Raw genomic sequence first — 18,366 nt, forward strand, 5'->3', positions numbered from 1 at the left:
GAATAGATTAGCTTTATGGGCATTTACAGTTCTTCCATGCATCTAAAATTTGGTAAGTCTGGTAACCACTGACCTAAGTTTTTAAAAATCTCCCCCTCTCAATTTAAATCTATACAAATATAAATCTTAAATTTTAACCTCAGCTCTAAAGAAAAGGTTTTCCTAAGATTAAGTTAAATAACTGTCCCCAGAAATACACTACAGTGTATGTTAGTTATCCTGCCCCCTTGAATCTAGTTTAAATCTGACCTTGATGTTTATGTCGGTATCGAAAAATAAAATTAGCTTTCATTCATATTAAAGTGAGATGACTGCAGTAGTAACTGAAAAAACTAAGTATAATATGTCAAGGACCACTTTAATATGGTATTGGTCTTCTATGGTATTGGTCTTCTGTTTGTGTCTATCTAAATATCAATTAAACCTATAAAAAGCATTTAAAATTATATTCAAATTAAAGTTGATTTTTCTTGTCTGTTTGCTTTGGATTCTGTAAAAAGTCTAGATTGGTATCAAGTGAAAAAACAAGAATACTACCTTGTGTGTGTCTCTGAATTTGCTGATCTCTCGGGATATCAGGTCTCTTTTGTCTTCTTCCATTTCTATAGCATTTATATCCTCCTAAAAGACAAGGGGAACAAGAGGGAATGCATAAAGATCAATCTAATAAAAACTACAGGTTGGATATTCTGTACAGGTCTTACAAAAGAGAGGAGTAAATAAATAAAAAGAACTTACATAGTAACAAATCTAGCAATTTAAATAGTAAAAAATCAGATAGACAAGAATCACAAATCTGGCAATTAGCAGTAAACAGTTATTGTCAAAGCCTACAATGTAAACAAACCTTAGTGATGAGTGGATAAGGGATCAGTGGTGCCACTGGAAATCTGCGGAAAATCTGTGAAAAAATCCACAAAGACTTTAAAAAAAAAACCACACACACACACACAAAACAGTTCACATTACTCTGCAAAACAATACTCTTTCATTCATATTAAAGTGAGATGACTGCAGTAGAAGGCAATGCAAGATTTCTGTGACACTTTGATTTCAAATTACTTGATGATAAAAAGACTTCACTCTCTATAACCCCTCCAATCACCCACCACCTCCGCTCCCTCCAACTCTCCCAAGAAATGGAACAAGGAGGGTCTCATACTAGTGGGACTTTTTCCTTGATCCCCTCTCCAACATACAGGAAACAATCACACCAAGAAAATGTACCCAAAATTCCTGCCATACAGCAGGATTTCTTTGATCCTCTCCCTCCTAACCCATATCATATCTGGTTATTTTCTCCTTTACCATTAATGGGAGGAGAGACAACACTCTACAGGCCTCAATTACCCGACACCCTACTATCTCTACCAATTACCAGTCCCAACTATCAGCATTTCACCAGACAGACTTTTACAACCATGTGAGAAAGAATGAACCAAGTACTGAAAATGCATTTGGCCACAAAGAAAACTGAAGATGGCCCAAGAAAGCAATGAAATCCAAAATAATATGAACCGGACCTACCCCTTGACAGTAAATCACAATGTTTCATAGTACTTTTTCATGGTATAAACAATCCATGTATATGACACACTTCCAATATTTTTAAAGAACACTCCCCATAATTTTTCTCAATTTATCCAAAAGAAATGAGTATAAGAAAATGAAACATTTCTTTCAACCTGGACTCCCTACTGTTCAATTAGTTTGGTCTAACAAAGATTGGTGATAATGTAATATACTGCGGAGGAGTGTTTCATCTTGTGCTGCTTTTTCATAGTCCTCCCATTAGAATTTGAACAGTATTACTGGCTATAGAGGGGAATAAAAATGTGGTTTATAAGGAGATGGCCAAAAATTAAAGAATGGGTAAAAATCGTGAGTGAACATTTGCAGCAGAGATGGAACAGCGATAATTAGGTAGTCAGGCAAACAAGGCCAGCCCCTTCATAACCAAACAAAAACAAAAAGAAATCTTACTTTACCACTTAATATCATTTCCTATACTTCATCACTCAAGTTTTTTTTTTCTTACTTAATTAGAATCCACAGATAAGCACAAGCTTCCATGCCAGTGTATTTCAAACATAGAAAACAGGAATGTTTTGGTAAAAAGATTAGGAAGTTAATTAGTAAAACATGGTCAAATTAAGCTTAGTTAATTAATTTGTATATTGTTATAAATGCTAGTCATTGTTTTCACCCCAAAAGTTGAAATGTAATGAAAGCACGAGAATGTGACACCATAAAAAGTAAAGTGTAGAAAATGACTTTGTTGTCAGAAATCAGTAACACATACGTCTTCCTTCTTTTCCTTCTTCTTCTTCCTGGGATGAGAGTCAGATTCTTGTGAAGGGGCATTGAGCTCACTGGAGTATTCACGTATTAAAACTTCAATGGCCCCTTTGATCATCTGATCCCTTCTCTTTGTTTCTTCATCTAAAGCTTCTTCATCATCATTAGTGACAGTTTCTGGCCTAGCATTCTTAAAAAAAAAAAAAATAAGTAAAATAAGGCAAATACAGTAGTGGGAGGTCGGGTAAATCAAACAAGAAAATGAAAAACATTCTAAAACAAGAGTCAGTACACAAAACAAACATGCTCTCCCCAAAACATCTCAGTAGTCCTATTAAATGCAGATTTGGTTTTGCTCTTAACTTTGTAAAACTAATTTGTTTTTATTGTTTTTTCCTTATATATCAGTACTTCATCTTTTTCTTTTCTTCCCTTGATAGCTAATATTCTGACCCCTAACCAGAAAGATTAAATCACAGGACTAGCATACTGCACAAAACATCTGCCAAGTTTTCACAATTTACTAATTCCTTCCAAAGTTGAAAATATAATTATGTGAAAAAAGCAAAATACAATTTTATGTACACTATGCTAACCACTAGTTAAAAAAAAAGCATGTGTAGGGGCCGGCCCGGTGGCTCAGGCAGTTAGAGCTCCATGCTCCTAACTCCGAAGGCTGCTGGTTCGATTCCCACATGGGCCAGTGGGCTCTCAACCACAAGGTTGTCAGTTCAATTCCTCGAGTCCCGCAAGGGATGGTGGGCAGCGCCCCCTGCAACTAAGATTGAACAGGGCACCTTGAGCTGAGCTGGGGCTGAGCTCATGCATGGCTCAGTTGGTTGGAGCGGGTCCTCATAACCACAAGATTGCCGGTTAGACTCCCTCAAGGGATGGTGGGCTACGCCCCCTGCAACTAGCAACGCAACTGGACCTGGAGCTGAGCTGCGCCCTCCACAACTAAGACTGAAAGGACAACAACTTGAAACTGAATGGCACCCTCCACAACTAAGATTGAAGGGACAACAACTTGACTTAGAAAAAAGTCCTGGAAGTACACACTGTTCCCCAATAAAGTCCTGTTCCCCTTCCCCAATTAAAAAAAAAAAAAAAGGCATGTGTAGGTTAAACAAACAAAAAAAACACTAGACAGATCTATACAACACAAAGCAAACATCAGCTAGACAGGTCAGGGGCTGAAATGATGGCTTCTTTTTCCCACTCCGCTTTCTACAATTCCTACAATGTGGGAATACCACTTTAAAAAGTCACATACTTACACACTAAGACGGAATCAACTCAAACTACTGCACAAGGCTTTCTCCCCATGACTTGCATATGTAACATTATAAAAACCAGAAACACAAAAATTCATGGTGTAATGCTTCTCACAAACAAGCAACTGAGTATTTGCAAGACTTCATTATTTTTTAAAAGAAGCCTAGATTGTTACTTGTGTTGATGTGAAAAAAATCATTGGCTTCTAATGTGCTACTATTTTTGTTTCTAAGTTTTATTTCAAGTCCCCTGTTAAGGAATAACTCAGTTCAAACCACAAAATTTAGACAATGACCTCAAAACTTTGGGTAGTTTCCAGTTACTCTCAACTCCTCTTCTTAAAACTTAGAAAGGTGAAAAAGTATGACAAAAACGCAACAAGGTAAATATAAAGGTGTATGTGTACAAAAGCTTGTAATTTAAAACTATATACACACACGCACATCCCAAACTACTTATCAGTTTACTTGGTAAACATATACATACTATACACATTTTCAGATACACAAACATGAACCGATGCTCTTTTGCACAAATGCTGACTCCTGGTCACAATTCTATTCAAGGTGAGTTTCATGCCTTGTAACTCCTAGCAGTGATTTCTTAACTCAACTACCAGCATTCTCCAACGAACACTTATTCAACAAGCATTCATTTCTTAAATGAATTTGCTCAACAAATTAAGAGCCTACTACTATGTGCAAGATACAATGCTACATGGCAAAATAAGTCAAAATTGAAAAAGAAATAACCTTGCCCTTAGCATTTAACAATAAAGGCTAAGAGACGGTTATGACACAGATAACGTCAATATAAATCATTGCGGTATTATAAAACTAACCACTCTAAGAGTTTCTTACTTTCTCGAACCTGCCTCTTCATCCAGTCTTCTTATAGCCAACTTTCTATTTGGCATCTTGGATAAAGACAAAATGGTTTACCCAGGACTATAATAAAATTGTTAAAATTATTTACCAAAATATTGTAAACTATAATTGTGGCAACATGTTCCTTTCTTACTTTAAATCAGTAATATATAGCAATAAGGTCTTTATGCAGCTTTCATCAAAATTCCTTCAGTGATAGTTTGCTCCTCCACAGGTTTTAAATTAAATTAACCCTCCAGGTAAACTTGTCACTGAAACCGTAGGTCCTGACACACACGTCTATTATAACCCAAACCCCAAATTCTTGATTATGAAAATATACTTTGAGAGCATCCAGTTTGTCTTTAGCTTTTCCCTTATATTCTAAATTCCTTTCTATAAACCCTCTACATCTCCATGCTCTTCTAAGAGTAAGGATAGAAGTGAGGTTATAAAACCAAAGGCCTACTCATCTAAAAATACTCATCCCTAATTCCCTACCACCACCAGCCTAAGTCAAAATTTAAATATTAATAGAGCCAGGCTTATCTAAATTAGAAATAAAGCATTTGGAATGAATTAATTCACACTACCTTGCCAATAACTATTGCCCCTTGATCTAAAAACTGTACATTTTTAGAAGAAAAAATTAGCCCATCTTTTAACTGATTGTTAATATAAGAAAAACAAAAATAAACATGAAAGGTAGTTATTTTTGGTTTCAACTTGCTCTAACTCTGGGTCTTCAACCATAAACAATTTCCTGATTTCCAGTTTCTTCTTCCACTTCAGAAACAGAAAGCACATTCAATTATACTGAGCAGCAAAAGGTGAAGGGTTTAGCTGATCACAGAAATCAACGCAATATCTGAGATGCTTATGTGGCCCACCTATTTGGCTCTTTTCAGAGGAATTAAAAAGCTTCAACAGTAAAGCTACTGACTATAAAGTTGGAAAACAGCCCTTCTAGGTTCATTTTTTTGGCACTTACTTCTAGAATCTAAAACAATAACTTCTTTGGGAATTTAAGCGAATGCGGAACCCTTTCTTTTGAGGAAATGTAGATTCAGCCAGAATTTCCAGACAAAGATGTCAAGATGTTCCTAACTGTATAGAATCTGCCATCAATTAACATGCAATGTAAGTGGCTCTTTCCAGAGACTATATTTCCAATACTTGTCAAAATTCATTCCTAAAGGTGTGGTTTACAACGACTACCCCTGAGACAATCAAGCAGATAGCTCTACCTCTATTGCTGAACATCCAGAAAACAAGACACGGACTAGACTAGATCAGCATGGCTACCTCAAATGAAAAACTAAAGGTCAAAATCCTGCTTCTACAATTTCTGCAAACTCTAAACGAAAACTTTCTATCAAGTCATTAGACAAGACACATAATTCTTCTTAAAATTCTAGATCAGGAGAAATATTTCACTCTCTTTCTAGACAAGCTTGTGTTTCTTATTTAGTTAAAGAGAACTATACAGCTATTTGTGTTTTCTCCTCTGCCTGGGATTCCCAAAGATGCCTGACTAAAGTAACATACAAGTTTCTCAATGTCTCATTATCGTATCATCTACCATAAGTCAATATTTTATAAATTTCTCCAACAAATCAATAAAAGAGAAAAAACAAGTAAACTTGCATATTTTATCTTGAAAAATCATGACAAATCTGCAACCTACTCACAATGTAGTTATACTTGCTTAAGTTATTTGAAAAGAAATTATCTGATAGTTGCTTGACTTTTTCTTTACCAGTACTGTTAAGGAAAACTGACATTCCAGGAAAACAGGCCATGTTTGTCTTGTGACTTCAAGCACCTGGGTACCATGCCAAGTGTACCCAGAATCATGTCTGTTAATTTTTTTAAATTTCATTTTATCTGAAATAATTGTTCTGTTTTTATTGGAGGTGGCTTCAAATCCATTCTTGAAGAAAGATAGAAATAGATTTAAATTGTGGTTCCTCTTGCTAATGGTGATTTCAAATTAAATCAGTCACAAAATTGTGCATTTCCTTATTTATATATAGTGAAGTGATTTACTTCATGTTCAGAGTACGCCATCTGAAAATGCTACAAATTAAACCACCTCACAAGTTAGTGATTAAACATAGTAAAACAAAACAAACAAAAAAACACGGTGAAACAATGAGTCCCAAGACATAGAGTCCATGCATTTTTTATAAATAAGAATTTGGGGCCGGCCCGGTGGCTCAAGTGGTTAGAGCTCCATGCTCCTAACTCCAAAGGCTGCTGGTTCAATTCCCACATGGGCCAGTGGGCTCTCAACCACAAGGTTGCAGTTCAACACCTCAAGTCCCGCAAGGGATGGTGGGCAGAGCCCCCTGCAACTAAGATTGAACACGGCACCTTGAGCTGAGCTGGGGCTGAGTTCCCGGATGGCTCAGTTGGTTGGAGCACGGGCTCTCAACCACAAGTTTGCCAGTTCGATTCCTCGAGTCCCGCAAGGGATGGTGGGCAGCGCCCCCTTCAACTAAAATTGAACAAGGCACCTTGAGCTGAGCTGCTGCTGAGCTCCCGGATGGCTCAGTTGGTTGGAATGTGTCCTCTCAACCACAAGGTTGCCAGTTCGACTCCTGCAAGGGATGGTGGGCTGTGCCCCCTGCAACTAGAAAAACGGCAACTGGACCTGGAGCTGAGCTGCACCCTCCACAACTAAGATTGAAAGGACAACAACTTGACTTGGAAAAAAGGCCAGGAAGTATACACTGTTCCCTAATAAAGTCCTGTTTCCCTTCCCCAATAAAAAGAAAAAAAAAATAGGAATTTGGTTATCACAGCAAGGAAAATCTGCAAAGTTTTGTTGCATATATTTTTTTAAAGTTTTAGTGACATGACAGATAATACTGCTGATCTGAGCTACAATTTATACTCCAGAGAAATTATATTTCATTACTTCCTTATAAAGGTAGGTAAAGACAGTTAAGGTTACCAGGACAGCAATATAAACTGCAACTGTTATTCAATAAATCATTCTTGGCATGGACAAGACATTCTAGGTTTTGTGGAGGTACAAGATGAAGGAACACAGTTTTGTAAACTTATTGCCCTTTCTACCTTGTAATTGAAAGATGGGGAGAGGAAATGGGAATGAGATGGTACAAGGGGCTGTGAATGATGGGGAGATGTAAACAACACCTACCACAAAGCAGACTGACATTAAGAGCAGTAAAAAAATCCTGCTTGATCTGGGAAGAGGGGATTTAATTCTGCCTGAGAGGAATCAAGAGGTTGGGCTGATGAAGGCTATATGAATCAAGTAACAGTTTAATTATACTAACTATATGCATAGAATTTTAACAAGGTGCTTGGATGGGCAACAGGACATGAAATGTCAGCAAAGGACACAGGAAGTTTGTACGGATACATGATTGAATGGAGGGACATTAGAAAGGTAGATTGGAGCAAGCCTTCAATGTCACGCTAAGAATATGGGCTTTAAATTCTAAGAAATTGAAAACCATTAAGGATGTATGAGCAGGAGATTGAAATAATTATACTGTTTTAGAAATACAGGCAGTACTGTAACAGTTAAGAGGAAACTAATTAAAATATTATGCAGAGAAATCCGTTAAAATATTAAAATCCAAGGAAAGGCACAAGGAAGTGAAAAAAGTTGTTTACAAAACAACACTTAGAATTCAATCCTGTGTTTATGAAAAGAAAAACAAATTCACATATTCCAATTAAAACTATATTCATTCACACAGAGAAAACTGTCTGGAAGAATATGCAACAAGAATATCTACAGTGGTTACTAATGGCGATGGGATTGTGAATGGTACTTAATTTCTTTATAGTTTGCTTTTATGTTTTTTACAAAGAGCATAAAATGTTTTTGTAAAGAAGGGAGGGGTGGAACAAGAAAGCTATTTCTATTCTGAATTATAATAAAAGTTTGAAAGAGCAAAAAGGCCGCTTTGTTTTTATAGACAGGAAGATAATAAATCTATATGGATCAGCACAGCTTGAGGCGCCAAAAAGAAACAGGAAGGGAAAACAAAGAAGTATGTTCTCAGGTTTTAGCTACTTTTTGCTTTGTTGAGAGAGAGAGTAATAATTCATACATTACACTACAACACACAAAATTTTCCTTTACTTAGCTTCACTTAATATAGCCACCCACCTGAGAAAAATAAGACTTATTTTCATTCACTTTAGAACTTGTGTACTTCTAAAACAGAGGGCAACTAATAAAAATTGTGTAGGTTGAAATATATTTTGTACTTACTTACAAAGCTGCCTTAATGAATTAGCTCTGTTTGGAATAGTCTGTACCAATGTTTTCTCTGGCAAGTTAACCTTGTCCAGCCTCCCTTACTACCTCCATCCCAACCTGGAACAAGCAAATCAACAGTCATCCACCCACTATGGGTAGATAAAAGACTTAAAATAATTATAAACTATAAAAATACCCTCCTACATGTTAGTCACAAGCATAATGATCTCGTGAAGCCCCATATTAGATTCATTTATAAGATTTACACTGAAAGAGCACAGTTGGCCTGGCGAAGTTTACACTATAGAAAACATACCCCATTAGAAGCTTTCTTCTTTGCTTTCCACTCATCCAGTTGTGCCTTTGTCTTTGCATCAACTTTAACAAGTAGTTTCTTCTCTCCAATCTGTAGGTCATGCAATAACCTGAGTGCACGGAGGGTAGATTCAGGCTCCTTATACTCACAGAATCCGAAGGCTAGCAACAGATGTAAAGAATTTAGTGATATTAACAATACAATTATGAAAGATGAAACATATTTCTGGAAAATTAAAATCATTAGAGACCAAATGTTACAATACTTTGCAAGGATTATTCATGTTGTCACTCCTCCCTGTCCTTCAATTACCTTTGATGATTTCACTTTTACCCTCAACCAAAAGAAAAAGGAGAAGACAAAAACAGGAAAAAAGAAAAAAATTCTAAACAGGGGAAAGGAAGAAAAATTCTTATTAGAAGTGCTGGTAAGGGCTGGGACGGTGGCCCAGGCAGTTGGAGCGCCGCGCTCCTAATGCACTGGTTCGATTCCCACATGGGCCAGTGAGCTGCACTCTCTATAGCTAAGAATGTGAACAACAGCTCTCTCTGGAGCTGGGCTGCTGAGAGCAGCCAGAGGTCAGCATGAGCTGCCATATGCTACCACATGCTGCCATGAGCGGCCAGTGGCCATCGTGAGTGGACGGCAGCCAGCGTGAGCGGCTGTGGGCTACTGTGTGCTGCCGTGGGCCACCGTGTGCTGCCATGAGTGGCCAGTGGCCAGCGTAAGTGGCCGGCAGCCATTGTTAGCAGTTGACAGCCGGCGAGAGCTGCCGTGATTGGCTGACCGACGACTGGTGAACGACTGCCTCAGCCAGGGGGAGCGCAAGGCTCAATACCAGCAAGGGCCAGGGAGCTGTGTCCTACACAACAACTAGACTGAGCAAGAACGGCTTGAACCAAAGTGGCAGGGGAGGCAGAATGGGGGAAAAAAACAAAAGAAAAACAAAGAAGTGCTGGTAAAAAGTTCGCAAAATTAGCAAATTTCATGATTGTGTTTTATTTCATAAATTCACTTCATCCAGACTTCCTAACAGCTACAAATAAGTGAGAACAGGCTGCTTGAACATAAATAAAGCACTTTTCTGAGACAACAAACTACAAAAGTAATGATCTTTTATCCTAGTTATCTAATTTTTCTAAATCTGTTTTATTTTAATAACTAGCCTCATTATTACCATGACTTTAAATTAGTGATATTAAAACAGTGTTAAATTTTAAAGAGTAATCTAAAACAAATGAATCCAGTTAATGACATAACCACATAGAAACTATTCTGAATGACTTTAAAATAATAAATTTGAGTATACATTTTTAGTGATACATCCTAAGAACAAAAAGAGCTGTCAATAAAAAAGAAAATTCAATAATCATATTGTTGATGATAACATTGGTGTTATTAGCCTGAAACTGTATGTGAAACGTGAGGTGAAGCAAGCCAGTAAATATTTAATAGTCTATCATCCCAGGTGTCCTTGAAACTCAGGATTCCCAGTGTGGGAGAATGAAAATATACATATGACAGAAAAGGTTAAATAGAAACTTTTTACCCTGTTTTCCCCGAAAATAAGACCTACCTGGACAATCAGGTCTAATGCGTCTTTTGGAGTAAAAATATAAGACATAGTCTTATATCACATTATATAAGACCCGGTCTTATATTATAGTAAAATAAGACCGGGTTTCATATTAATTTTTTTCTCCAAAAGACGCATTAGACCTGATTGTCCAACAGGTCTTATTTTCGGGGAAACACGATAGCCCTGAATTTGAATTAACTTGCAATGCAAAAACGGAAAAGCAAAGATCAAACTTCTGTAACAACAAGTATACCTAATTCCCAGATTGTGATTTTGAAAGCAGTTTTGCACTAAAAGGAACGAAGTTCCTTGGAGAAATGGCTGGTACCAGATCTGGGGCACAAAAACTACTCGACTGAGCTTGGAATATCCTGTCATTCCAGATAACAAAGAAGCTATCACAAGCAATTAGGCTTGTGTCAAAACCACTGGAAATTGAACTTGCATAGGCAACTAACATATGACAGCTTAAGTTTCACTAGCAATAACAATGGCAATTAATCCATATTAAATACAATAAATTGAATATGCTTCAATCCGTAAGTTCAAACAAAAGTCACTGCTAAAGATGCTAAAGACACAAGCTCAATCTTTTGAAAAATGAAATGAACAACCAAAGTATTTATCATGGCTTTTAAAATATAAATTATACCTCTACGTAACCAAATAGTACATGGAGGGGGAAGTATATCCTTATGGAAGTATTCTACTAGTAAGAATATTTGTTCTTCAATGGAGGAATGATAAAATTCTTCAAAACAGACTATTGTATTTTGTAACCCTCAATGAATGCATCAACCTAGGCATTGACAATCAACAGATGCTACCATTAAAAAAAAAAAAAAAAGCCCAAATGTTTCCTTTTGGAAGAATGCTATCTTTAGAGAATTCTTACAAATAAAAGCATCAACATTTACTAACAATTGTCACCTCAATAAATGTTAATTGAAAAAGAAAAAAGCATCAACAAAAATAACACAAACTCAAATCTGATCAAGTCTCAAGATACAACTACCAACCAGTTTACAAAAAATAAAGAGGATAGAGATGCATGGCATATTATTCTACTGGAGCTGCAACCAAAAAATCCAAACTAAAAAAATACTACTGGGCAAATGACCCCGTTTCTTCAACAAATAACTCAAGGGAAAAGAGAGAGATAGAAGAACTTAAAATATTAAGAGACTTAAAAATATGTCAATCAATAGCAATGTGTGCACCTTATATGGATCCTGAATCAAACAAACACACAAAAAAATTTACATTTGAGGCAACTGGACATCTGAAAACTGACTGGATATTGACTCAGTGTTGGACATCTCAATATTGACTTAATGATATTAAGAAAAATAGTTAATTCTTCTAGGCCTTATAATAGTAACTTCGATTTTTTTTTAAAAGCCCTGATCTTTTAGAGATACTTACTAAAATACTTACAGACAAAAGTATCTGGTGCATAAGTCTGCTTAAAAATAATATAAGGAGGAAATGGGTAAAGAGCGTGTGAAGCACGATTGGCCAACAGTTGATAAATGTTAACAGTAGGTGACTGAGTACATGGGAATTGATCATATTATTGTAATTTTTATACATGTATGTGAATTTTTCCATAATGAAAAGTGTTTAAAGAATGTCTATCAAGCAGGTGTTCCAACAAGTATGAAAAGAACATGCTTTCAAGATTACCAGGTCATATCTTTTCTCCTACTTTCTTAAGTCTTAATTATCCCACCTTGATCATATACTCCTGCTGAGACAAAAAGGACTTTGTAATCTTGTAAGCCAGTTAGTCTAATTTTTTTTAGGTTCCTACCTACCCGCTTCCTGTTATACTTATCCATTTTCTAATCTCAACTCTCAGCCAATATCTTCTCAATTGGTTATAATCCTATTCCAATGAGGAAAACAAAGAATGCTAATACAATACCCCCATTTTTGAGAACAATGAAAAGTAAAACATGCAGTTATTTATGCACAAACGTTAAAATTATCTCAATATAAGGAAAATAGCATCTACCTTGAAGTTTTCCAGATGCACCTTGTACTCTCTTCCAGCTCAAAACCAAGCCACATTTCTTAAAAAAGAAAAATACATATAGTTACCATTTAACAAAATAAACTTATAATGCAAATAGAAGCACAATTATATTCCTACTAGGAAAACAACAAGCAAAAACTAAGAAAGAAAAAAGATCAAACCAGCAACTAAGTTTCCTCAAATTCTCTCAATTCCCACAAACCTATATAAACTAAATATCTAACAAACTATTTTAAAGAAAAATCAATTCTTACTGATTATTTAATTCCTACTAATTAAAATTTCCTTTTAATTAGAAATTTAACAGCATTATTTATCCTATCAAATGTATAAAAACCCAAAATGCCCAATACTGTAATAGTGAAAACTACAGTAAATTCAAGGAAATATTATGCATCCATAAAGATTGTTTTAAAACAAAACAATGTTTTGGGTGCCAAAAAAATGTATACATATTTTAAGAAAGGAAAAAACTATTAAAATTATAATAATATATACTGATAACAAAAGCTGAATTTAAGTCATGTTTGACTTCTGCAGTGACAATAGCAAAGTGGTTACCATCAGCGTCCAGACATGTCTGATTACAGCGAACTACTGCTTGAGCAATGTTGAGCAAAGTGTCCACTTGTAAACATTTTTTTTGGCACCCCCAGTACATAAGGATTTTTAATGACATGGGAAAATGCTTGATATAGGATGAAAAACTAACATGGGACATGAAACTGCAGATACACAGGAGGATTTTAATTATGTAAATAAAAAGAATTTCCATAAAATGATCAGAAATATTCTAAAATGTTCATGGGGCAGGTTGTCTAAAAGGTGCGACTTTATTACAACTTGTTTGCTTTCAAAGTTTTAAAATATTATTTCTAATTATTTAAAAACTAAGGTAAAAAAAAGTCATTTGTGGAAAATAGTAACTGAAGATTGCCTGTCAAAACTGAGAATGAATGAATTCTTCACATATTCCTTCAGAGAAACAAATGATAATCAAAGAATAAAAAAGATAAAATCCTTCAGGTCTAATATAGCAGGGGGAAATAGCAGAATTCAACAAAATTTTGAAAAGACAAACGGCAAGGGGTATCTCATTCAATAAAGCAAAGAAAGCTATAACTATCTCCAGAGGCAGATACTGATGAAAAAGAATTAGGCTGACTTAACTGATTCTACAGGCCAAGTAGAACTGGACTGGAGGTTTAAAAAAAAGGTATGGTGGTGAATGGAGTTGAAGTATGAAGCTAAATAAAAACAGGTGTTTGCCTGACAATGTGAATATGGCATAATCATAGCCTCAAAGTTCTTTTGAAGCAACTACCCTACCTCTACCCCCAGACAGCCTGAAGAGTTAGTCTGAAGAAAGTAAACACAAGAAGCTGGGGATGTGAAGCACTGGAGATGAAGGAAGATCTGAATGAGATACAGAGTGCGTAACGAGGGAAGAAAATAAGATACAAGTAATGCTTGAACTCAGTCCATCACCCCCTACCCATGCAGGCCAGCCAATCATACACCCTCGAAGCATGAAACGAGAAGTTTTCTAGCAAAACCAACAAGCCTCAAAGAAAAGTCCTCTGCACACAAATATTTAAAACCTCTGGCTGTTGGCTAGTACCCCACAATGATGCCCAACATTTTACAAACCCAGCTTATGCACACAATAGCATTTCAATCCCTAATTCTTAAATATGAACAATCAACGATCACCAGACATTTAAGAGAAGTTTTAAAAGTGAAAGAAATTCAGGAACCCAAAGAAAGCTTAAAAACAAAACACTGCTGCACATATAAATCAAGAACAGATTTTTAAAAGGGATGCTTCAAATTGAAAAAATATACCTATGTCCACATAAAAACTTGATACAAATATTCACAGCATCATTATTCATAATAACAAAAGAGTAGAAAGAACCCAATTGTCCATCAATGGATGAGTGGATAAACAAAATGTGGTATAGCCATTAAATAAAATATTTGGCCATGCAAAGGCATGAAATATCAATACAAACTATAATATAGATATACCTTGAAAACATTATGCTAAGTGAAAGAACACAAAACAAAAAGGCCACATATAGAATAGGAAAATCTGTTGAGACAAAGTATAAGCTGTTGCCACAGCCTGGAGGGAGGCGAGAATGGGAGGTGACTGTTAATGGTTACAGGACTTCTATTTGGGGTGATAAAAATGCTCTGGAATTAGTGGTGGTGTTTGTACCACTTTCTGAGTATACTAAAAACCATTGAACCACATTATAAAAGGGTGAATTTCATAGTATTATAAATTATATCCCAATAAAGATTATTTCTAAAATGTCCTCCCAATGTTCCACTTCGGAAAAAAATTGGCATTATCCTGTAAAACTGAAGATGAGCATGCCCTAACTCAGAAATTCCACTTCTAAGAGAATACATTATAGAAATTCTTTCAGGTTCACCTATGAAGACATGGTATCACTAATAATGTACCATGTTTCCCCAAAAATAAGATCGAGCTGGACCATCAGCTCTAATGCGTCTTTTGAAGCAAAAATTAACATAAGACCTGGTCTTATATATTAAAAAAAAGACACAGTCTTATATAAGATTCTGGCTTATATTAAAATAAGACCTGGTATGTTATGTTATGTTATGTTATGTTATGTTATGTTATATTATAATTATATTATATTATATTATATTATATTATATTATATTATATTATATTATATTATATTATAGTAAAATTAAGACCGGGTCATATATTACATAAGACCGGGTCTTATAGTAAAATAACACCGGGTCTCATATTACGATGGTGGGCTGCACCCCCTGCAACTAAGATTGAAAACGGCACCTGGACTTGAAGCTGAGCTGCGCCCTCCACAACTAGACTGAAGGACAATGACTTGGAGCTGATGGGCCCTGGAGAAACACACTGTTCCCCAATACTCCCCAATAAAGACTTAAAAAAAAAAAAGAGGACTGACAATTAAATGCAATGTATAGTCCTTGACTGGATAATAGATCAAAATGAAAAACAGCTACTAGGAAAATTAAATAAGAACTATATATACATTACTTAACGATACTGTACCACCCTTAAATTTCTTGAGTGTAATAATGATTCTGTGATCATGTAGGACAATGTCTTTGGTCTTAGAAGACACATGGGAAAACGCTTAATATAGAAGTGAAATGTCATGTCACAACTTACTCTCAAATTACCATATTTTGCCATGTATAATGCACTCCCATGTATAGCGCACACCTATGTTTTTGGCCCAAACTTTCAGGGAAAAAAATCTTTCATTTTAATTTTTTAATTCAAATTTTTGTTTGTTTACTTTTAGATACTTGTTTTTTGTATTATAAAGGAATTTTAGCATTTGTTTTTGAAAATATTATGGTACAAAAAATTTTATGTACCAGTAACAAATTTATGATATTTACACATCACAGAAGGCCAAGAACTCTTCGTCGTTGCGCCGTAAGTTCAACAAAACCGATTATCATATTGCAGGGTATTATTTTGCATACGGATATTGTTACTGATTTCTAGGTTACATTTTTAAGTCATAAGCATAAATAAAAGAATTAAAAACATTGTGATTGGGGCCAGCCCAGTAGCTCAGGTGGTTGGAACACTGTGCTCCTAAGGTGGAGGTCGCCGGTTCGATACCTGCATGGGCCAGTGAGCTGCGCCCTCTACAGCTAAGATTGTGAACAACAGCTCTTCCTGGAGCTGGGCTGCGGAGAGCAGCCAGAGGTTGGCATGAGCTTCAGTAAGATCCCTCAGGCTGCTGTGTGCTGTCGTGGGCTACCGTGTGCTTCCAGAGTGGCCAGTGGCCAGCGTGAGTGGCCGGCAGCCATTGTGAGTGGCTGGCAGCTGATGAGAGCTGCCGTGAGCGGCTGACCAACGACCAGCAACCGACTGCCTCAGCCGGGGGTAATGCAAGGCTCATAATACCAGCGTGGGCCAGGGAGCTATGTCCTACACAACTAGACTAAGAAACAACGGCTTGAACCGGAGTTGGGGGGAGGCGGAAAAAAGGGGGGGGGAAAGTTTCGAAAGATAAGAAATTAGTACTACCCATGTATAATGTGCATTCTTCTTTTTCCCTCACAAATTTGGGCAAAAGTGTATTATGCACAACAAAATACAGTACCCAGAATGTATGATGTGTGTGTGCGTGTATAAATTAAATGTAGCAAATCATGTTACAAGGGTGCTCACTGTACTATTCAACTTATTTGCAGAACTGAAATTTTCCAAAATAAAAAGGAGAAATTGAGTCCTCCTTCTACTTTTCAGTAACTTTGAAATTTATAATAAAAAAACTTTAAAAACGAAAAATAAACAGTTTAACTTACAGCAAGGAGCTGTCTTATAAGCATGTCTGAGGCTTTCTCAGAAATGTTGCCAACAAAAACAGTAGTAGTGGGACCACAATTTTCATCATTTTCTTTAGCCTTTAAGCCTGGATGATCTTTTCTTGCTCCCAAATGCTTGCCAACCATGGACACAGTCGGTACTAAGACCTGTAAGGAAGAAAGGCAATAAAATTTGATCTGGCAAATTACCTGTCACGTTTAATGTAACATTAGGCTAAAAACATAAATGTTAAAGTAGTAACTCTATGGCACATCATTATTAAAGGGTCTGCATAATCTAAAACTCCTAAAACACATAGCATTTTTCATTAATATAAACATAACAAGTCAAGTTCCACCACTAGATTACCTTTCTTTTAAAAACAACTTGGAAAAGCAAAAGAAAATTACTTGGATAGAAACTTTTTTACATTTAAGACAATTTTTATATGTTTAAGACATCATAAAACATTTTAAATTATCAAATCTATCCAGAAGTTTCTTTACAACTATATTCTGTACTAATATAACAGCAAATTTCAATTACCCCTGTTAATCCCCTTGCAGAATATTCAAATACTCCCAGAGCACTCTCCCCACACTTAAATTTTACCTTTGATCAGTTACTTGCATTTCTACCTTATTTTCCCTTTAAAACTTTCAACTTCCCAGAGGAAGAAATACTCTTACTCATCGTTTTATCTGGTACTGAATTTAGCAGAACGTCCACAGTAGGCACTGAATAATGGTGAACTGGGGAAGCTGCTCCAAACTCCAAATGCTAACTTTTCCTAGGCTGAAATGCAGGAGGGTAAGTAAGAGTACCTGTCATGTGGTAGTTTTCCAAAATAGCCAAACAATGGGTGTCCAATGAAAGAAAAGCTGGACTCCCCCTTGGTCTGCAGAACTGTATCTTCTTAATGGTCTGCCTCACAGCAGATTCTTGCTGGCCCGTGTAGTTCACATCTCCCTTTTTAGTGTGAATAACACCAGTCCCCTCACGTTTCAAAGCCCACAGGTAGAAAAACAGTTGAAAGTAATGAGATCTACCCTCTCTCACAGTGGAATTCCATATGAAGCCTGATATTGTACCAAATGAACTCAAAGAAATATTCTGATCAAATAACAGTTAAAAGGGTTATTATTTATTCATGTTATAGTATATCAGTATTCCTAACTAAGATGCTTAAAGTGTACAGAAACTTTGATGAATATAGAAAATTAAGGTTCAAAACCTAAGACTGAATAAAATAATGAAACAGGTATGTTGGATCATTCCCCTACCTCCCAGGACCAAGACAAGATGAGAGAATGACGAAAGAGCCAATGTTCTAAATCTGAAAATAACAAGGAAATGAAGAACCCAGAGAATAAGAGGGAAACCATCAA

The 18,366-nt window shown here is 36.0% G+C and overlaps 1 protein-coding gene across 4 annotated transcripts in view; it reads right to left on the reverse strand.

Moving 5' to 3' along the window:
* RBM25 (RNA binding motif protein 25) overlaps positions 1–18,366 on the reverse strand; it is a 53,074-nt gene that overhangs the window by 19,985 nt on the left and 14,723 nt on the right. For 3 of the 4 annotated variants that reach the window (XM_019733360.2, XM_074327252.1, XM_074327253.1), the window contains 6 exons: positions 16,978–17,145; positions 12,598–12,655; positions 9,002–9,162; positions 2,303–2,488; positions 848–901; positions 538–621 (listed from right to left, as the gene is read on the reverse strand). In XM_019733360.2, the coding sequence (XP_019588919.1) occupies positions 538–621; positions 848–901; positions 2,303–2,488; positions 9,002–9,162; positions 12,598–12,655; positions 16,978–17,145 (711 nt within the window). Of the gene's footprint in view, positions 1–537; positions 622–847; positions 902–2,302; positions 2,489–9,001; positions 9,163–12,597; positions 12,656–16,977; positions 17,146–17,667; positions 17,685–18,366 lie in introns of those variants that run through there. The other variant, XM_074327254.1, reaches the window with a different exon arrangement.

This window comes from Rhinolophus sinicus, linkage group LG03, assembly GCF_036562045.2.
Source record: "Rhinolophus sinicus isolate RSC01 linkage group LG03, ASM3656204v1, whole genome shotgun sequence".
Lineage (NCBI taxonomy): Eukaryota > Metazoa > Chordata > Mammalia > Chiroptera > Rhinolophidae > Rhinolophus > Rhinolophus sinicus.